The following is a 22,783-nucleotide window of genomic DNA, read 5'->3' on the forward strand; positions in this document are numbered from 1 at the left end:
GGAGCAGAATCAACGTATACTAATCTGTAATTAAGAATATTTCTTAAACACATATCTACAAATCAAAGTGATTGCAACCTCCCATTAATGGAGATTGCCTGTTCTCAATATGTTTAGGCTTCTGAGAGCTCATTTGCCACCAAAACTTACTAATTAGTATTGCTTTAGGCAGTGCTGTTCTGTGTTACAAATACTATCCCTAGATATTACTTAATTTTCTTTGATGATTTATGAAAACTTTTTTATGACGAAGCAAAATAGATATGTTGAGTACCATCTAAAATTTTAAAACTCTCAAAGGTTTGATAAAGCAATTTATCTTTTTATTTCCGAAGAACATTTAAATCTGGTCGAACTAAAAGAACATAACACTTTTGGACAAATATGCACCCTAGCAACCCTGCACTAGAAGCCAAGATGGAGAAAACCTCCACAACAACCAACCTTCCCCTTGGTGCTGTGGTAGACAGGGAGGAAGGTGATCCAAACACTGTAGAACACCAACATGCTGAATGTTAGGAACTTGGCCTCATTGAATCTGTCAGGAAGGTTCCTAGCCAAGAAAGCCACAGTGAAGCTCCCCAGAGCCAAGGAGCCCAAATATCCCAAGACAAAGTGGAAGGCAGTGACTGAGCCTTTGTTGCAAATGATGATTACCTTCCCATGTTCAGATTGTATATCTCTGTCAATAAATGGAGGAGATGTCACCAACCAGATTGCACAGAGAACAAGTTGAATTAGTGTACAAATGGGAATGAGCAAGTTAGTTGCCCCTTTTATCATCATCTTCCTCGTCCTTCTCCCTGGAGTAGTGAGCTTGAAAGCTGTGACCACAGTTATTGTTTTAGCCAACACAGTAGAAATAGCAACTGTGAAAAATATTGCAAATGTTGTCTGCTGCAGGATGCATGTGGCCTGGTTGGGATGTCCAATGAAGAGCAATGAGCAGAGAAAACAGAAGGCCAGAGATATGAGCAGGATGTAGCTGAGAATGCGGTTATTGGCTTTCACAATGGGTGTATCCCTGTACTTCACAAAAGTGACTAGTACTAGAGTTGTGATGGCTGAGAAGGACAGGGCCATGCAGCCTAGAGCCATCCCCAGTGGATCTTCATAAGCGAGAAATGTCACAGCTCTTTGGAGGCACTTGGTTTGTTCTAAGTTGGCGTACGAATCATCTGGACACCTCACACACTGCTCCATATCTGCTGGCAAAGAACAATAATCCCTTATAAGATATCACATTTGTGTAGTTAATAATTGTATATTTGTTTTATTCAGAGGATATATCAATAAATAGTTTGGGGTTGAGAATGTATTTTTTTCATTATTGCTCTAGGAACTACTAACTTAAGTTTGCTATCTATTTACCTATGTTTTGTGATGGAACAAATCATCATCGTAGAAAATGGAAATGTTGTCGCTTAAACAAAATTAAAATAAAAATATGATTACTAATATGCATAATCGCAGTTTATTTTATTTCTCAAATATAATTTCACTATTCAGAGACAAGGTTAGTATGCTGACGTATTTATTGATGCCGGTTGATGAAAAACATGTATTTCTTTTGCTTTTGGAATTGTGCACTTTGTCTGTATCTATCCTTAGGCTTGTGAACATACAATTCCTCATTCAAATACTGTGTGTGTAAAGGAATATTTTCATTCTTGAAGCCTTATGCCTCATAAACTTATGCATATCCCTCTTGTTGTGGTACAATTTCCTTTCCCCCAACTACAATTTCCTTGTTTATAGCTATAGAAGGTTATGGCATGGAGATTTTCGATATTGACATTCATCCCACTTTCCTTAGTTAGGCTGTGATTAATAATAAGTACTCTCCTATCTCTTGTTGTATTCTTGAAATCGTCACTCTTATTCTAATTCTTTGATAGGAAATGCCTAATCCTTTATGCCATGTAAGCTCTTAAAATATGTTTCACTAGAGAACACTTGTTGTTCTGAGCATCTTGTCTTTGTCAGGGACCAAGCAGGATGACAGAAAGATTGTACACTGTACATGTAATCAAGATTCTTTGTACAAAGAATCGAAGAAGAATAAACATTTGCTCAGGTTATGCCTAAAATTATTTTTTAAAAATTGTTACACATGTATGTCCCCCTAAACTTTTTCTGCATAATATAAAACCATTCAGCATTGTATTGTGAGAGACATGGGTTGTTTGTAGAAGATATTGCAGATAATTTACTGGGCCCAAGAGAAACTGATATTATTTAACTAATTAAATTCTGAAACATGGAGATTTTGGGATTTAGTTTCCATCTAGGTCATATCATATTTCTAGTTTGTAAAGAGAAGGTATTCAAATTCATCATATTTTCTTCTGCATGCAAGTATGTACCTGTATCATTGGCAATCTCATTTTCTTGGCACTGGACACAATCAAAGCAGCAGTCGGCTGTTTGTTTCTGATGAATTTTTCTGAATCCTGCAATACATCTCACACTACACACTGAGGAGGGAACCTGAGGCAATACACATACAGACACACACACACACACACACACACAGACATCCAGACATACACACACACACAAACACACACATACATATTTATAAAATATATATACATAAACAATGCACATTATCTATAATATACAAATATGTATTTAATGTGTATGTTTGTGTAGTTCATGAATACATCATAAGTAAAATGACCCATAGATTAATATATGGGATATTACCGGATATATTCCTCTGATAATTTATTATTTTGTATTAACCTGCAATGCACTGAATGTCATACAATAATTACTATGTCATGTAATATATATGTAACAATTCAGGTATCAGAATCTAAATTTTGTCCTTGCTAAACTTGTTAATTTAAATGGAACATTTATGTGGCATCAGTTTTTCTCTCAAGACTTCAAAATATAATAATAACAAAACTGAGTTGTAAGGAGAGAGAAGGTAGGATATATCAAGAAATCCTTGTTCAATGAGTAAGAACAAAGAATGTCATACAAGACTCTCATACAATTAATGAACTTTTTCTAAGTGTAAAAGAAAACCTTTAATCCCCATTCCACCCCTCCCTCTGCTTCTATTAGAGAGCTCCTACAACAATCCGGCCACTCTGGCCTCCCTGATCTAACATTCTCATAATCTGTGGCATGCACGCTCTACAGAACCAAGGGACTTTCTTCACTGATGCCAGATAAGGCAATACTATGGAGAGGAGGGAAAACTGGGAAGGAGGATAATATTAAAAAGTAAATACATAAAATTAATAATAAAATCTATAAATTAGCAAAAGAAAAGTTTGAATCTGGAAAAATACTTCTCTTAATGAATCTATTCTATACTCAATTGGGCTACAGCTATGTTCATAGAAGCAGATAATTTCATGGTTTATGTGTAGGTACACATATATATGTATATATATGCACACATATGTGTTTGTGTGTGTAGGTGTCTGTGTGTATATATATTGCTATAAATTTAATAAATATATTTCCGTAGTATGCAGTAAATAGTCACAGGGATGCAATTGAACATGGAATTCTGAGTCCTTTGATCCCTATGACCAGATTACATGAATTTCAGTGTTACTAAATTTTTGGTGCTTGTAACTGAGAATGGTCATTTGCGAGCATATTAATTGGTTTTAACCACATGGATATTATTTGAGTGCTTGCTATTTTAAAATTTAGATATATTTAAAAAAATAAAATTGTAGTATACCTACCAATGTTTCTCCTGTGACCCACTCCCAGTCTTCAGATATATGAAGTTGTTGACTCTGTGGTAAACAAGAAAAATAGCTTCCTATTTTCACTTTTAATCCAAGGCCTTGTGGAAAATTCCAATTGATGAAAATGTCATACTTGGCACACTGATTTTCCTTATGATTCATGTTCACCAGTTCTCCAACAGGGTTAATAAATACCCTAGTTTTTAGCAAAGAAACCTCCTAAATGAGATTAATCATTAGATGATTATATATGCATATAAATACACAGAATGCCAAATTGAGAATGTCCCATAATCTTTTAATGTCTTTCAGAAAAGACAGGTGTGTTAAATTAATCCCATGTAGTAAAGTGCATGATACTGCATTATTACAAGTTATAGTTATATGTTATACTGTATAATTATACAGTTATATATATATTTGAAGTATATAGTTAATATATTTCAAATAAATGTTTGATGGTAAAAAAGCTAGAATAAATGATTACCAGAGAACAAATCACATGGTATGTGTGTGTTTGTGTACACATGTTTGTCAAAATAATATTTAAAAGCTGAAGCCAAATACGTAAGAAATAAGGGGAAGTTAATAATTCTGGAAGTTTTGGAAGTAAAGAATGGTAGTGGATCAATCATGTATATACTGAATACATATATGAAATAAACGTAACCTTAATAAAATGTGCACTCTTCATCATTTGTTGTTTTATAAATTATTAACTTAAATGAATAACAATTATCCGAGCAACTGTACTTATTTTGAAAAATTCTTCTTGAGAAAAATATTCTAGTCTAGTCATCACTTAAGGATTTCATGATAAAATCCTTGGCTCCTTTTAAATTTTGAACACATTTGGTTAAATGTTGAAACACATTGTCACACAATTCACTGATATTTATTTTTTTTTTCGGGGCTGGGGAATCGAACCCAGGACCTTGCGCTTCCTAGGCAAGCGCTCTACCACTGAGCCAAATCCCCAACCCCTTCACTGATATTTATAAAAATGTATTGTCTCCTCTTAAAAGTTATCACTGTGCATGATATATATCTATATATGAAATTCATTTTGGAGTTTTGCAGTATAGAAAACTTTACACTGAGACATAACCTCTAACAAATGTTTGTGAACTTCTCAGGGGCCTGAAAGGTCATATTGATAAATCTAAGCATAATGAAATGTAAGAAATGTTACCTGCTGACAGTCAGTGAATATTCCTTTGGGTTCTTCCATTTTCTGAGACTCTGTTTGTTGTAAAATGAGTTCATGGTAGGTGTGAGCCACAGCATACACAGCATTATACAAATTGTAACCTTCTTCACTCAGGACCATGTCAAATGTGTGCTGTGCTAACCATTCCAATGGGTTGTTGAACGTAAAACAATCCATTTTGTTATTGCTCTTTGAGATTGAACAGTTAAAATGATTCCACTGCAGCATAGACTGTGAAATGTCTATTGGATACTTGGATGTGTTTATTGTTTGCAAAAAATTCCTAAACACAGGAATGTCATTGTGGTGGTGGGCAAAAGTGACAGTCCCATGGAAGAAATCAAGGCTGAAATCTTTTTTGTGTGTGATGACATCCCATTGTGAGGTTGTGATCCAGATTCTCTGTGCACCTAAATATGCCCATCTTCTAAAGCTGAGTTCTAGAGTGGAGTTCATTTCACCATAAATGACAACAACCTTTGCTGAAGATGTCATAATTTGTTGGTCATATATCTTAACCCTTGTCTTGTATGTCTGCATGGTTTCTGGGATCATATTCACAAAAGCTAAACAGATCGCATGCCTTTGCATTTCTTCTCTCAAGTCTGAGAGAAACTGAATACCTTGGTCATCATCTGAGATGACCAGTCCTATCCAAGTCCATCCAAAATGAAACATCAAGGATAGCATGCCACGGAACAAATATGTGTCCTTGGTTGCTATCTGATAGATATAGGGAAACTGGTCATGGTCACTCAGGTTAGGATTAAATGGTCCAAAGAAAATCTGAAGAGTATAGAAGAGAGGATGAAACATCCACATGAGGAATATGATTGTTAGGAGGTTTGACATATATACAAATAAAGTTACTCACCATTCAGAACTCAGAATGAGGGTAGTAAAATTTATCTATAAATATCATATATTTTTCATATTATATTCTAGAATATTTCTGACAATTGTGAATGTTCTAGAAAACATTTTTTCCTGTTTGCCCAGTAGAGTTATACAATCTGATTATTTTATTGTGTGTGTGTGTGTGTGTTTGTGTGTGTGTGTGTGTGTGTTTGTGTGTGTGTGTGTGTGTGTGTGTGTGTGTGTGTAGAAGCATACCCACAAATGTACGTGGTCCAAGTTTTCTTTGAGGCACATATAAATGGAATTTAAATGTTGGTAATTTGTCCAGTGTCACACATTATTACCTTTGGTGTCCTTGAATAAATTGACAGTTTTAAGGAAGTTGTCCATGACGGTCCTATAAGTTCTACATCACAACTTTGCTTTGTTCCACAGTAATAATTAATCATTTTGAAATTGATATTTTGATATTTAAAACGTTCTTCATCCAGAACTCTCATTGTACTTTCACACAGGTCAGCAACGAATGCCAATAGCAAAGTCTTGTTGGATAAAAGGTAAGGATTCTTGTTGATCTCATCGGTAGCAAAAATCAGTACCAGAAAAAACTCATATTTTCTTGCTGGTATTCTAAAACTAAGCATAATGATGATTAAGCGAGATGTTTGAAAAATAAAATTTCAATTGCAGTTAAATTTGTACCACAGGACATTCTAAATCTCTGTCTAAATGTCATGAAATAAGTCTCATAAATTAGAGATCTTAAGATTTGAATACAATTTAAGAATTCATAGACCTAGGACACTAACATATGATAAATTTTGTAATTGTAATTGTCAATAAGGGGACTATTTTATCTCTGAATACCATTTTCAAACTACATTAGAGCCAAACTGAGTAAGACTGTTACAATATAATTGTGGAGATGTAATTCCACAAATACAAAATAAGAAGCATGAGTTAAACTACACATGAAATACATAACACATTTGCCTTATATTTTTAGTATTTAAATGTACTTTATATTCAAACATATAATAATATTTAATATTTTTTGAATCATATATTACATCAAAAATTTTGTTCAACTTTTATATTCATATACCTTTGCACCCTAAAAATATCATTAATGCATATTTCATAATTTCTATTAGTCATGATCCTATACCTAATGTTGCATACTGACTTGTTTCAAAACTCAAAATATCCTTCAACTATCAAGCAGAGTAAAAGAGCATAAAATATTAAAATGTGAATCATTTATAAGTATGTTCAAAAGCCCTTACATAATAATACCTAACATAGAGTAAGTGTATGCAAAATGAATTATGTATCTGTGTAAATTATCTAACAATCAGTTTACTTCGAAAAGCGTATCAGTGTTTTTAGGAGAGAATTTATGGTATCAGTAAGAACATTTTTTTAAATATCAAATTAGGAAAAACTCTTTCATGTTAAACATTATGAAAATGCTAATTTTATGCATAGTGAGAAGCATTGTCAATAATATTTCCTTGTTCATAGAACATGCTTCTAATAGTTTTCACTGTTAGTATTCATTAAACAATAAATATACAAAGATATATTCACCTTAAATTTATTTATTCATTTCAAGTACATCAAATGATAGAATATCCTATGTAACCTGAATAATAGTTTATAGGCTCCATTACACATCAACTTAAAGTTATTTTTCAGTGTGTTGTTATTATTTTAATTTTGTAAAAGTGGATTGAGATTTCTCTTAATACTTCAGGCTTCTTAATTCTTTAAGATTCTTTAAGAGATGTCTCTACAGTAAGATCTTCTTTCACTTGGTATGTGTTGCTCTGCCCAAGCACAGTTGGCAGTTCATCTGTTCATCTGTTACTATTAGCAATTACCTCTCATCAGGAGTAAAACACCAAACATGCTCTTTTGCTGAAATTAGCACTTTTCAATTAAATGTTTGGAGCTAAGTTTTCCTTTTTAAACCGTAAAAGTGTATTGATGCAATTCACATATTTGTAAATTTAAATCTTACTATCGCTTTTGGAAGTGTCAGTAATGAGAATGTCCACTATTTTTTCCAATGAGATCTGGGATGATATAGAATGCATCAGAAATGAAATTTTTACTAACCTCACACAGAATTACAATAATGTGAAGCCACAACTACTATTACAGTGTACATAGTATACTGTGGCTATCAATTCGAAAATATTTTGTTTACATCCCAAAGACACAAAAATTGAATAAGAAATGGGATGAGAGTCAGGGATAGAAAGTGCAGGAAACTTCAGTTTATGAAAGAATGAAGCACATTGATTAGCTAAAATTTGAGTGATTTCCGCATCCCTTCTCTCATGATCTGCAGCCACTAATGATACCATCTCACACTTGGAATCTAAGAAGTATGTATCCACATTGAGAACAGCTTCTTATCCAGAAGAAGCACATTTATTCTCCTAGGTGATCTCTAATGTTACATATTTTTAAAAATTAAAAAATATTGAATATCTATATAATGAAGATAATAATTCTAATATGTGCCTGAGTGTTTGCATCACTGGATGAAAAGATATTCTGGTAACAGTATAAGAACTCTGGCAGGCTTTTTCCATAATCAATGACAGCCCCAGAATGACAGGAGGGGCTCATTTAAAGAGTATTTTATAATACAAAGTACATATATGTGCTCATAATATATATGTAATAATATACATGTAATCATATATAGTAGACATCCTTCCACCACCACACCATACATATTTCAATGTATGTATGCCCAACTTTTAGAGGCCAAAATTAGATGACCATTTTATTGAGGCCTTTACATGCATGCTTATACAGGAATGCTAGGCAGAAAGTTGAAGAGAGAAAGTGATGCAGTCACGTGCCAAAAGTGGGAATTATGATTCAAGGTAAAGGTAAAAACATATTTCAACATATGATATCAAAAAAGATTTAAGAGATAGAATCCAGTCTCTCTCGTTTTCCAGCTTTGTGAACTAGAGCCAATGTAGTAAGGCTAACGTAAACTGTGACACATTTGAAAATTTTAAAATAGTGATTGAAGTTATAATTAATTTTCTGTGGTTCTTAAAGTTAAAAGGGGAAAAACAGGACAGAATCTCACAGGTTGTGTACACAATTACATATTTCTAATTCATAATATTGAAGCAGGAAATAAATTTAATAACTTACCTCAAATTAAAAAAGTGAGTATAAAAAATTTCAATAGGTTTCTCGAATGTAAAAAGTAGAAAACCACAGTCACCTCGCAAATCTCCATCATCATCTTCATTCTTCTTTATTCTCCAAAAGCAATTGGGTTCGGTCAAGCTGAAGATGAGAGAAAAGTTCAGGGAAAAAAAGGCAATAGTGAAAGCACACAGCTTCTTCATGTCTGCTAGGATCTAGGATGGAGCAGTTGTGAAACCTGATTCTTATGCAGGCAAACATAACACACATATTTACACCAGTTTGTATATTTTAAGGCTTCTGCTGTCTGGAGATCCACTTAATTATATTCAACAGTTCCTTTCCATTCATCCTATGTTCTTCTCCCTGAATACAATGGGAAAATTCTGGCCTCAAGCTCTACGTCTGAGGTCTGAAAACTTTTGATCAAAACATTTCCAAAAACATGTTTTGAAGATAATGTTCTCCATCCACAGCTGCCATGATTTCATTAACATCCATGCCACAAATATTCCAAAGGCCAATCTTCTCTTGAACAGCCTTCAAAAGACCATGTGTCAACCCCAATATATATGAACACAAGAGATTTTCTCAGAATTTTTTTATTAAGACAAGAGTTGAGAAGTTATAAATGGTCCATATCATTTGGACTTTGAGTTGAATAATGGCACATTATGTCTTTCATTCCCGGGTGTAGGGAAGGGAAGTTTCAGGTCCAACATTGAGCCAGGAGTTGAGAATGTTTACAAAATCTTCTCAGATTTCCCTTGATTCTTCTCATCTGGAGAAAGTCATTATGCTAAATCCAATAATTCCTGGAATCATATGGATTCAACACCCATCCTGTCCAATATCAGTTCCTATGCAGACATTTTATGAGCTGTAATGCTGATCACTTGCCTGATAATCATTCCTTGACACTTAAAGACATTTGGTAAATATTTGTTTTTGTTTGATGTTTGTTCACACTTCATTAAGATGGTTGGGAACAATTTTATATGTTTTATTTAAAGGTATGAATGTATATAGCTGTCGTTTATGAGGGAGAATTTTATTGCTAATATTATTACATGACATTTATTTTTTATGTCTAGTTGGTATTTGTTTTGAAATGGTATTGTCTTTGTTTACATTGTAACAAGACAGATGTATGTCTGATATGTAGGTTGATGTCTATAGGCAGCAGAGGGCTGGTACCAGTTAGGTCAATGCCATGATTGTACAGTAAAAAAATAAGGTGGGAGAGAAAAAGAAGAGAAGAAAATCAAGATGGAGACAGAGAAGAGTGATCTGCATCTGGGTGGTCTTGAATTGTCAAGGTAGATGGGGTGAATTTCTGTAACTGAATTTATATTATCTAGGTGGGCAGCTTATATCCTTATCAACTGTTTGTAAATTTATTGTTTGGATGTAATTTGGATTGAGAATTTATCATATAAATCAGATTGTTGTGGTAGAGGTTGTTGCATCTTGATTTTTATGTTTAATTTGGTATTTCTTATTTACATTTCAAATGTTATTCCCTTTACTGGTTTCCTGACCACAGGCCTCTTATACTCCCCCTTGTACAAGGGTGTTACCCTCTCCACCCAATCCCCTTACCGTTTCTCCCTACACCGGGGTTCAACCTTGGCAGGACCAAAGGCTTCTCCTTTCATTGGTGCCTAGCAAGGTCGTCCTTTGCTGCATATGCAATTGTAACAATGGGTCAGTCTGGGTAGGGATTTAGTCCCTGGAAGATCCGGTTGGTTAACATTTTTGTTCTAATGGGGTTGCAAGCCCCTTCAGCACTTTCAATCCTTTCTCTAATTTCTTCAACATGGGTCTTATTCTAAATTCAGTGGTTTTCTGCTAGCATTCACCTCTGTATTTGACTTGTTCTGGCTGTGTCTCTCAAGAGAGATCTATATCCATTTCCTGTCAGCATGCATTTCTTAGCATCATTCATCTTATCTAGTTTTGTTAGCTGTGTGTGTGTGTGTACGTATGTATATATATATATATATGCATATATATATACATATACATATATATATGCCACATGTGGGACAGGAGCTGAATGGTTGTTCCTTCAGTCTGTACTCTAAATGTCGCCTCCCTATACTCTCCTATGGATATTTTGTTCCCATTCACCTCTGTACTTGATTTGTTCTGGCTGTGTCTCTCAGGAAAGATCTATATACAATTCCTGTCAGCATACATTTCTTATCATCATCCATCTTATCTAGTTTTGGTAGCTGCATATATATGGGCCACATGTGGGACAGGAGCGGAATGACTGTTCCTTCGGTCTGTGCTCTAAACATTGACTCCCTATCCCCTCCTATGGTTATTTTTGTTTCCATTTGTAAGGAGTGAAGCATCCCCATTTTGATCATCCTTGTTCTTGAGTTTCATGTGGTCTGTGGATTGCACTTTGAATAATCAATCTTTGGGCTAATATCTACTTAACAGTGGATGCGTACTATCTGTTTTCTGTGATTGGGTTACCTCGGAATATTTCTAGTTCATTCCATTTGCCTATGAATTTCATGAAGACATTGTTTTTGATAGCTGAGTAGTATTCCACTGTGTAGATGCACCAAATTTTCTGTATCCATTCCTCCGTTGAAGGGCATCTAGGTCCTTTCCAGCTTCTGATTATTATAAATAAGGCTGCTATGAACATAGTGGCGAATGTGGCTTTGTTGTGTGTTGGAGTGCCTTTTGGGTATATGCCCAGGAGAGGCCTACCTGGGTACTCAGGTAGTGCAATGTCCAATCTTGTGAGGAACCTTTTGAGTGATTTCCAAAGAGGTTGTTTCAGTTTGTAATACCACCAACAATGGAGGAGTGTTCTTTCTCCATGTCTTCACCAACATCTGCTGTCATCAGGTTTTTGATCTTAGCCATTCTGACTGGTGTGAGGTGGACTCTCAGGGTTGTTCTGTTTTGCATTTCCCTGATGATTATGGATGTTGAAAATTTCTTTAGGTGCTTCTCAGCCATTTGGTATTCCTCAGCTGTGAAACTTTGTTTAGCTCTGTACCCCATTTTTAATAGGGATATTTGGCTCTCTGGAGTCTAACTTCTTGAATTCTTTTTATATTTTGGATATTAGCCCACTATTGGATGTAGGATTGATAAAGATCTTTTCCCAATCTGTTGGTTCCCATTTTGTCCTAATGACAGTGTCCTTTGCCTTACAGAAGCATTGCAGTTTCACGAGGTTGTATTTCTGGATTCTTGATCTTAGAGACTAAGACATTGGTATTATGTTCAGAAAATTTTTCCCAGTGCCCATGTATTATAGACTCTTCCCCATGTTTCCTTCTACTAGTTTGAGTGTATCTGGTTTGATGTGGAGGTCTTTGATTCACTTAGACGTAAGCTTTCTACTGGTCAGTAAGAATGGAATGATTTGCATTCTTCTCCACGCTCACCTCCCGTTGAACCAGTACCATTTATTGAAAATGCTATGTTTTTTCCATTGGATGGTTTTAGCTCCTTGGATGAAGATTAAGTGACCATAGGTGTGTGTGTGTGTTCATTTCTAGGTCGTCAATTCTATTCCACTGATCTGTCTCCCTGTCTCTGTATCAATACCATATAATTTTTTCACTATTTCTCTGTAATACTGCTTGAGGTCAGGGATGATGATTCCCCCAAAAGTCCGTTTATTGTTGAGGATAGTTTCAGCTATCCTCGTTTTTTGTTATTCCAAATGTATCTGCAAATTGCACTTTCTATATTTATGAAAAACTGAATTTGAATTTTGGTGGGGATTTCATTGACTATGTAGATTGCTTTTGTCAAAAGGGACATTTTTGTTAAATTAATCCAGCCAATCCATGAGCATTGGATGTCTTTCCATCTTCTGAGATCTTCTTCAATTTATTTCTTCAAGACTTGAAGTTCTTATCATACAGATCTTTCACTTGCTTGTTGAGAGTCAAACCGAGGTATTTTATACTATTTGGGACTATTATGAAGGGTATTGTTTCCCTAATTTCTTTCTCAGTCTGTTTATTCTTTGAGTATAGGAAAGCTACTGATTTGTTTGAGTTAATTTTATACCCCGCCACTTTGTTGAAGTTGTATATAAGGTTTAGTAGTACTCTGGTGGACCTTTTCTGGTCACTTAAATATACTATCATATCATCCGTAAATAGTAATATTTTTACTTCTTCCTTTCCAATTTGTTTCCCTTTGACCTCTTTTTGTTGTCGGATTGCTCTGACTAGGACTTCAAGAACTATATTGAATAAATAGGGAGAGAGTGCACAGCCTTGTTTAGTCCCTGATTTTAGTGGGATTGATTCAAGTTCCTCTCCACTTCGTGTGATGTTAGCTACTGGTGTGCTGTATATGGTTTTTAGTATGTATAGGTATTGGCCTTGAATACCTGATCTTTTTAGGACTTTTATCATGAAGATGTATTGAATTTTACCAAATGTTTTCTCAGCATCTAATGAAATGATCATGTTTTTTTATCTTTGAGTTTGTTTTTATTATGATATACGTTGATGGATTTCTGTATGTTGAACCATCCCCACATATCTGGGATGAAGCCTACTGGATCATGATGGATGATCATTTTGATATGTTCTTTGATTTGGTTTGCAAGAATGATTGTGAGTATTTTGCATCTATATTCATAAGGGAAATTCATCTGAAGTTCTCTTTCTTTGATGGGTCTTGAGTGGTTTAGGTATACAAGTAATTTTGACTTCATAGAAGGAATTTGGTGGTGCTACATAATTTGGACAGTATTGTTATGAGATCTTCCATGATGTTCTCATAGAATTCTGCACTGAACCCATGTAGTCCCGGGCTCTTTTTGGTTGGGAGACTATTAATAACTGCTTCTATTTCTTTAGGAGTTTTGAGCTTGTTTAGAAAGTTTATCTGTTCCTGGGTAATGGAGTTCATTGATGTTGAGGGATATTAAGAAATAATGGTGGTTGTTTCTTGTTATTTTTGTTGTAAGACGTGGAATTATTTTAGTGTCTCTCTCTTCTTTTGGTTACATTGCAATGAGATTAGTTTCTTGCTTTTTGTAGGGTGTTGTTTCCTACTTTGTGTTGAAGTTTTCTATCTGTTATCCTTTGTGGGGCTGGATTTGTAGAAATATTTTGTATAAAATTTTTTGGCATGGAATATCATTGTTCACCCTCTATGTTCATTGAGAGTTTTGCTGGATGTAGTGGCTTTGGCTGGCATTTGTGTTCTCTTATGGTCTGTATGACATCTGTCTTCTGGCTTTCATAGTCCATGGTAAGAATTCTGGTGTAATTCTGACATGTCTGCCTTTAAATGTACTTGACCTTTATCCGTTAATGCTTTTAATATTCATTCTTTGTTTTGTGCATTTGGTGTTTTGACTATTATGTGACAGGAGGAATTTATTTTCTGGTCCATTCTATTTGGAATTCTGCAGGCTTCATGTCTATTTATGGACATTTATTTCTTTTGGTTAGGGATGTTTTCCTTTATATTGTTTATATTGTTGAAGATATTTACCATCCCTTTATGTTGGGAGTCTTCACTCTCTTCTATACCTGATATATTTAGGTTTGATCTTTGATTTGTTTCCTGATTTCCTGCATGTTTAGGGCTAGGAGCTTTTTCCTATTTACGTTCTCTTTGAAGGTTGTGTCAATGTTTTCTATGATATCTTCTGCTCCCAAAATTCTCTCTTCTATCTCATGTAGTCCGTCAGTGATGCTTGCATCTATGACTCCTGATCTCTTCCTTAGATTTTCTATCTCCAGGGTTGTCTCGCTGTGTGCTCTCTTCATTGTTTCTATTTCCATATTTAACTCCTGGATGATTTTGTTCAATTTCCTCTCCTATTTGGTTGTGGTTTGCTGTAATTCTTTAAAATACTTTTGTGTTTCCTTTTAAAAAGATTTCTACTAGTTTGCTTGTGTTGTCAAGTATTTCCTTAAGGGAGTTATTTCTGACCTTCCTAATGTCCTCCATTATGATGATAAAATGTGACCTTAAATCTGAATCTTGCAAAACCTCCCTGCTCCCTAACCCCATGGGAGAGAGAGCTCACCACCCAGACAGGTGGCCACTCCTGAGACTGCAGGACAGGAGAGACTTCCAGTACAGCCCACCACTGCCCACATCCCTGGCCCAAGAGGAAACTGTATAGGTGCTCTGAGACCAGGAAGATAGGGCACTCAACGCTACAGTCCAGACACCACCTGGATCTGAAGGGACCCAGTCACACAGCTCTCTGCACTCAAATCCCATGGGAGGGAGACCCAGACCTTCAGACCTTCAGAGTGGCAGACATGCCTGGGAAGCCAGAGGAGATGACTCTCTGTCCACGTTTCTGACTCTAGAGGAAAATGACTAGCACCATCTGAGCCACATGTTCACAGCATCCTGAGCGTAGTCAGGGCAGACACTTCTGGTTGCTGCCCTCACACATAGCTGAAACCCAGCTCTGAGAAGCGACTCTAGACCTGAGACCAGAGGTAAGACCAACTTTTCTGCTCCAAGTGACCTGCCTGTTAGACTCAGGACACACACCCACAGGAACAGCTGAAGACCAGTAGACAGGAATGACAGGCCCAAAACATACAGGAAATCCAAGACACAATGAGAAGATCAAACCTAAGGATAATATGTATAGAAGACAGTGAAGACTCCAAACTCAAAGGACCAGCAAATATCTTCAACAAAATCATAGAAGAAAACTTCCCTATCCTAAAGAAAGAGATGCCCACAAACCTAAAAGAAACCTACAGAACTCCAAATAGATTGGACCAGAAAAGAAACTCCTCCCATCAATAATAGTCAAAACACAAAATGCACGAAACAAAGAAATAATATTAAAAGCAATAAGGGACAAGGTCAAGTAACATATAAAGGCAGACCTATCAGAATTATACCAGACTTCTTCCAGATACTATGGAAGCCAGAAGATCTTGGACAGATGCCATACAGACCCTAAGAGAACACAAATGCCAGCCCAGGTTACTGTGTCCAGCAAACTCTCAATTCACATAGATGGAGAAACCAAGATATTCTGTGACAAACCCCAATTTACACAATATCTTTCTACAAATCCAGCCCTACAAAAGATAATAAATTGTAAAACCGAACACAAGGAGGCAAGCTACAACCTAGACAAATCAAGAAACTAAACGTTTTGCTACAAAACAAAGAGAAGACAAGCAGAAACATAACCTCACATCCAAATATGAATATAACAGGAAGCAACAATCACTGCTCCTTAATATCTTTCAACATCAACGGACTCAATCCCCCAATACAAAGACACAGATTAACAAACTGGATACTCAATAAAGACCTAGCATTTTGCTGCCTACAGGAAACAAACCTCAGAGACAAAGACAGACAATACCTCAGAGTAAAAGACTAGAAAACAACTTTCCAAGCAAATGATCTGAAGAAGCAAACTGGAATGCCATTCTAATATTGAATAAAATTGATTTTCAACAAAAAGTCATCAAAAAGCTAAGGAAGAACACTTCATATTCATCAAAAGAAAAATCCATCAAGATGAACTCTCAATCCTAAATACCTATTCTACAAATGCAAGGGCACCTGCATACATAAAAGAAACCTTACTAAAGCTCAAAGCACACATTGCACTTCACACAATAATAGTAGGAGATTTCAATACCCCACTCTTCAATGGACAGATCAGGGAAACAGAAATTAAGCCGAAACATAGACAGACTAAGAGAAGTCATGAACCAAATGGATTTAACACATATTTACAGAACATTCTATCCTAAAACAAAATGATATACCTTCTTCTCACCACCTCATGTTACTTTCTCCAAAATTAACCATAGAACACCTCATACCAATACTATCCAAACTATTCCACAAGATTGAAACAGATGGAGCACTACCGAGTTCCTTCTATGAAGCCAAAATTACTCTTATGCCTAAACCACACAAAGACCCAACAAAGAAAGAGAACTTCAGAAGTATTACAGAGAAATAGTGATAAAACCTGTATAGTACTGGTACAGAGATGGGCAGAGAGACCAGTGGAATAGAAATGAAGACCCAGGCATGAAGCCACACATCGAGGGTCACTTGATTTTTGACAAAGGAGCCAAAACCACCCAATGGAAAAAAGATAGCCTTTTCAGCAAATGGTGCTAGTTCAACTGGAGGTCAACACGTAGAAGAATGCAGATTGATCCATGCTTATCACCCTGTACAAAGCTTAAGTCCAAGTGGATCAAGGACCATCACATCAAACCAGATACACTCAAACTAATAGAAGAAAAAGTGGGGAAGATTCTCGAACACATGGGCACTGGAGACAATTTCCTGAACAAAACCTCACTGGCTTATGTTCTAAGGTCAATAATCGACAAATGGGATCTCATAAAATTGCAAAGCTTCTGTAAGGCAAAGGACACTGTGGTTAGGACAAAACGGCAACCAACAGATTGGTTTTCTTTACTGATCCTACAACTGATAGAGGCCTTATATCCAAAATATAAATAGAACTTAGGAAGTGAGACTACAGGGAGACAAATAATTGTATTAAAAATGGGATTCAGAACTAAACAAAAAATTCATAGGTGAGGAATGCCGAATGGCTGAGAAACACCTAAAGAAATGTACAACACCTTTAATAGTAAAGGAAATGCAACTCAAAACAACACTGAGATTCCACCTCACACTAGTAAGAATGGCTAAGATCAAAAACTCAGGTGACAACAGCTGCTTGAGAGGATGTGGAGAAAGAGGAACACTGCTCCATTTTTGATGGGATTGCAGACTGGTACAACCATTCTGGAAATCAGTCTGGAGGTTCCTCAGAAAACTGGACACTGAACTACCTGAGGACCTAACTTTACCTCTTTCAGGCATATACCCAAAAGATGCCCCAACATATAACAAAGACACATGCTCTTCTATGATCATAACAGCCTTGTTTTTAAGATCCAGAAGCTGGAAAGAACCCAAATGCCCTTCAACAGAGGAATGGATACAGAAAATGTGGTACATCTACACAATCGAGTATTAGTCAGCCATCAAAAACAATGACTTTATGAAATTCATAGGCAAATGAATGGAACTGGAAAATATCATCCTGAGTGAGGTAACCCAATCACAGAAAAACACACATGGTATGCACTCATTGATAAGTGGATATTAGCCCAAATGCTCAAATTACCCTAGATGCACAGAACACACAAAACTCAAGATGGATGCCCAAAATGCGAATGCTTCACTCCTTCTTTAAAAGGGGAACAAGAATACCCTTGGAGAGTTTAGGGAGGCAAAGTTTAGAACAGAGGCAGAAGGAACACCCATTCAGAGCCTGCCCCACATGTGGCCCATACATATACAGCCACCAAACTAGATAAGATGGATGAAGCAAAGAAGTGCAGGCCGACAGGAACCGGATATAGATCTCTCCTGAGAGACACAGCCAGAATGTGGCAAATACATAGGTGAATACCAGCAGCAAACCACTGAACTGCGAACGGGACCCCCGTTGAATGAATCAGAAAAAGAGCTCAAAGAGCTTGAAGGGTCTTGATACCCCATATGAACAACAGTACCAATCAACCAGAGCTTCCAGGGACTAAGCCACTACCCAAAAATAATACATGGGCTGACCCCGGGCTCCAACTACTTAGGTAGCAATGAATAACCTAGTAAGAGCAACAGTGGAAGGGAAAGCCCTTGGTTCTGCCAAGAGTGAACTTCCAGTGAACGTGATTGTTGGGGGGAGGGCGGTACTGGGGTGAGGATGGGGAGGGGTACACCCAAATAGAAGGGGAGGGGGAGGCTTAGGGGATGTTGTCCTGGAAACCGGGAAAGGAAATAACAATTGTAAATAAGAAATACTTAACTTAATATAGATGGAGGAAAGAAAATCTAAATCTTTGTTTTCCAGTGTGTTTGGATATCCAGTGTTTGCTTTGGTGGGAGAACTGTGCTCTAATGATGTCAAGTAGTCTTGCTTTCTGTTGCTTGTGTTCCTGAACTTTCCTCACCATCAGGTTATCTCTTGTGGTAGTTTGTCTTGCTGTTTCTGTAGGTGGCTTGACCCTCTCGTGGTCCTGTGCATCAGCACTCCTCTAGACCTATTTCCTTGTTTTCTTTCAGCAGGTTCTGAGAACTGAATATTCTGCTCTCAGGTATGTAGTTGCTCCTGTTGCCCGGTTTGAGCTCTTGGCATGGGCAGCAAGCAGAAGGGTCCTGCCTCTGAGTGCTCCTAGGTCCCTGTGTGCAGGGAGCCAAGATGTCACCAGGAGTTTTCCTCGTGGATCAGGAATGTAAGCAGAGAATAGACTCCTCTGTTTTCTCAGGAGGGTCTGCAATTTTAAGGGTCCAGTTCTCCCCATCATGTGATTTGGGTTCAGGGAAGGGTTTGACCAGTTCAATTCCGTTCTGAATGCAAACCTGGAATGCGTGTTCCTGCAGCTGACTGCTCCTATATTCCTGTGTCCAGAGTCATTATGCAGTTTGTTCTTGGGCCAGGGATGTGGGCAAATATGGGCAGAAGTGGCAGTCTGTTCTGTGGTCTCAGGATTGTCCAAATTTCTGGGTGTTTAGCTCACGCTCACGCAGGATTTGGGAGAAGTGAGCTGTGGGATGGGCACGTCTTGATTTTTAATTTTTGTTGGGAATTTATACCATAAATCTTAGGGTGCAAATGTTGGGAATGTAAACATAAGTGTGATAAAAACTAGAAGAGGGTAATTGCCAATTGAAACAGTGGGTAGATGATGGGAATAAGCAGAGTCCACAATTAATGAGCTAAAAGATAGACTTTTTTTAAATGAAACTGACATGGTAGTGATCAGCCTAAGTCAGAGTGTACTTAGGGTAGCATGGAGCAGCTGAGATAATTTAGTGCTAGTTCCAATGTGCAACAGTAAATTTTTCAAACCTAGGAAGATAGGTAAGACCCTTATGGGGAATACCCACACAATTTGGGACACACACAGAGCTCAGGACATGTGGGATCTACCCTGCTCTTTCTCAGCCCCATTGTCCTACTAATCTGCACCTCCACCTGAAGCTATGACACACCATTGTGTATGCCCTGGGTTTCAAAGCCAATGTGGATCCCAGAATGTCTGCTTTAACAAGGGACATAGGAACATTGTGATACTGGAGGCCAGACCTAGCCAGAGACAGCAATGCTTGACTCCTAGGAAGCCTGCTCAACCAAAAGTCAAACAACTTGACCTGTCTCCAAGGGGCCCTAGTACAGTATGAGAGAAATAGGCTAGTTAAAACCAGATGTGAACAGATGGTGAAGGACAAGTTCAAGAACCTAAGTTGCAGAAGCCAATATAAATTGGCATTACCAGAACCCAGATTCGCTATTACAGATTTCCAAAAACACCTTAAGAGAACAATTCTGACCTAAAATAGCATTTCATGAAAATGACAGGGTCCTTTAAGAAAACCACAGTCAAACAAGTAGAAGCTCTTAGAGAAGAAATAAATGAAACACATACAGCAATATAGGAAAATGAAATTTAAAAGGAAATAGAATGGAATAAAACCCACCAAGACCTAAAAATGGAATCAGAAACAATAAGAAATCACAAAACTTTTCTGCACCTTCATCAGATTCCAGACACATACAGGTAAGCTTCCCTTGACCAGCCCATCTCCCCTGTTCTCTGAGCTCTTTGGATCAAACCAAGTTGCACTTAGCAGCTTGCTAGCCCAGGAAGATGGCCACTCTCCTGCCAACTTTCCATCCATTTTCATCTGATCTAAGGCCCCAGAAACATACAGAACTAGAAATCTGGAAATAGAGAGCCCACAGATAACTATTAGATGCCTCCCACACCTGGAATAATAAAGTGCACTTCACACTCAATACCCACTATAATAAGAACATCCATAGACCAAAACTATCCAGATGGCTAGAGACCCTTGAAAGAACAAAATCAACTGAAAGCAAGGACACATGATACCTCCAAAGATACTTACTGCAATACAGCAAGTCTTAGATATCTTAAAATATAGAGAAAATGCATATTCAAATCTTGTAAAGATGATAGAGGCCTTTAAATAGGAAATGAATAAATATCTTCAAGAAATATAGTAAATTACAACCAAAGAAAAAGAGGTCTTTCAAGAGGAAACAAATCTCTGAAAGACATACAGCTAAAAGAAAAAAACCAACCAAACAAAACAAGAACAAAAGCACAGTTAAACATGTCAAGAAAGTGAGTAAAACTTTGGTACCTGAAAGTGGAAATCCTTTAGATTGAAAACCTTAAAGAATAGAATAGGAAAAACAGAAGCAGTCATAGACAACAGAATATAGTAAATCGAAAAGAGCACCTCATGCATAGATGTTACAATAGAAGAAATTGATAATCTGGTTAAAGAAAATGGTGAATCTAAAAAATTCATGACCCAAACCATAAATGAGATATATGATACCAGGAAATGACATAATCCAAGAATAACAGAAATAGAAGATGGTGAAACAGTTCCAAGTTCTGTTGAGATAATATTCTCAACAAAATCATAAAAGAAGATTCTCCCAACCTAAAGAAAGGGAAGGCTATAAAAGTAAAACAGATCATAAAATAGCAATTACACTGGATCAGAAAAGAAAAATTAAAGGGCCCATAATAATGAAAATTAAAAAAAATAAAAATACAAAATCTACAGAACAAAGAGAAAATATTTAAAGCAGAAAGGGGAAATGGACATCCAACTTGTGATTCTGATAGGCAGATTAATCAGAATTTCACCTATCTTCATGACAAATACTCTAAAAGGTAAAAGATGCTGGTCAGACATCTTGCAACTACAAAAACAAACATGTTCCAACCTAGATTACTATACTCAACAAAATGCTCTACCAATAATATACTGGAGAAAAACAAGATAAATCAAGTGAAATCCAAATTCAAACAGTATCTATTCACACATACAACTCTCCAGAATATACTAGAATACAATTCCAACCAAAGAAGTATAAATACTTCCACAGAGAGGCAAAAATAAGTCATTCTATACAAGATAAAAAGAAAAAAGGAAAAGGAATGAACAACAACAACAACAACAACAACAACAACAAAAGAAAGCACATGCATGAACAAACAATGCCCCTCTGTTCCACCACCACCACTACTACTACCACCACCATCACAACCAACATAAAAATAACAGGAAATTATAATATCTGGTCATTAACGGCTTTCAATATCAAGAAATATATTTCCAAAATTAAAAAAATAGAGGGTAACAGAATGGATACTATAAAAGGTCACATCATTCTGATGCATACACAAATCATACCTTAGAAATAAACATAGGCAATTTTTCAAAGTAAAGGGCTGGAAAAAGGTTTCCAAGCAAACAAACCCAAGAAACAAGCTGGAGTAGTCATCTATTATTTAATAAAAGAAAGTTAAACCAAAAGTAATAAATCCCATTGTAAAGGAAGGATACTTAATACTTCTCAATGTAAAAATATAACAAGTTTATACCTCAATACTGAACATTTATGTCCCCAAACAAGGGCACCATATTTCTAAAGGAAACATTGCTAAAGCTTAAATACCACATTGAACCCAAAACATTTATAGTGGGAGACTTAAACACCCTACTCTTCCAAATTAAATGGCTATCCAGACATAATCTATACAGAGCAATAATGAAACTAACAAACATTATGAATCAAATGTACCTAACAGACTTCTTTTTTTCCAGAGCTGAGGACTGAACCTAGGACTTTGAGCTTTCTAGGCAAATGCTCTACCACTGAGTTAAATCCTCAACTCCTAACAGACTACTATACACCATTTTACCCAAATACAAATGAACA

General features: G+C 36.4%; 1 protein-coding gene across 5 annotated transcripts; it reads right to left on the reverse strand.

The window, feature by feature from the left end:
* Positions 1 to 405: 405 nt before the first annotated feature.
* LOC134484837 (vomeronasal type-2 receptor 116-like) lies at positions 406 to 9,176 on the reverse strand. Of its 5 annotated transcripts, none has more exons than XM_063280730.1 (6): positions 8,977 to 9,176; positions 6,135 to 6,420; positions 4,915 to 5,718; positions 3,717 to 3,941; positions 2,367 to 2,490; positions 406 to 1,205 (listed from the first exon to the last, which is right to left on the reverse strand). In XM_063280730.1, exons 1-6 carry the CDS (start codon positions 9,174 to 9,176, stop codon positions 406 to 408), a joined length of 2,439 nt encoding a protein of 812 aa, XP_063136800.1. The 5 variants fall into 5 exon arrangements, with proteins under 5 accessions (XP_063136800.1, XP_063136799.1, XP_063136798.1 ...); XM_063280729.1 differs by having other exon boundaries at positions 6,135 to 6,426; XM_063280728.1 differs by having other exon boundaries at positions 406 to 1,208; positions 6,135 to 6,426.
* Between the last annotated feature and the right edge of the window lie 13,607 nt (positions 9,177 to 22,783).

The sequence above is a fragment of the Rattus norvegicus genome, chromosome 1, assembly GCF_036323735.1.
Source record: "Rattus norvegicus strain BN/NHsdMcwi chromosome 1, GRCr8, whole genome shotgun sequence".
NCBI lineage: Eukaryota > Metazoa > Chordata > Mammalia > Rodentia > Muridae > Rattus > Rattus norvegicus.

Coding starts and splice junctions, on each gene's coding strand:
- LOC134484837 (XM_063280728.1), bottom strand. CDS start 9,176: ATGAAGAAGCTGTGTGCTTTCACTATTGCCTTTTTTTCCCTGAACTTT. Junction 6,427..8,976: donor ACTCACTTTTTTAATTTGAG/GTAAGTTATTAA, acceptor CATTATGCTTAG/TTTTAGAATACCAGCAAGAA. Junction 5,719..6,134: donor TTTATTCAAGGACACCAAAG/GTAATAATGTGT, acceptor TATACTCTTCAG/ATTTTCTTTGGACCATTTAA.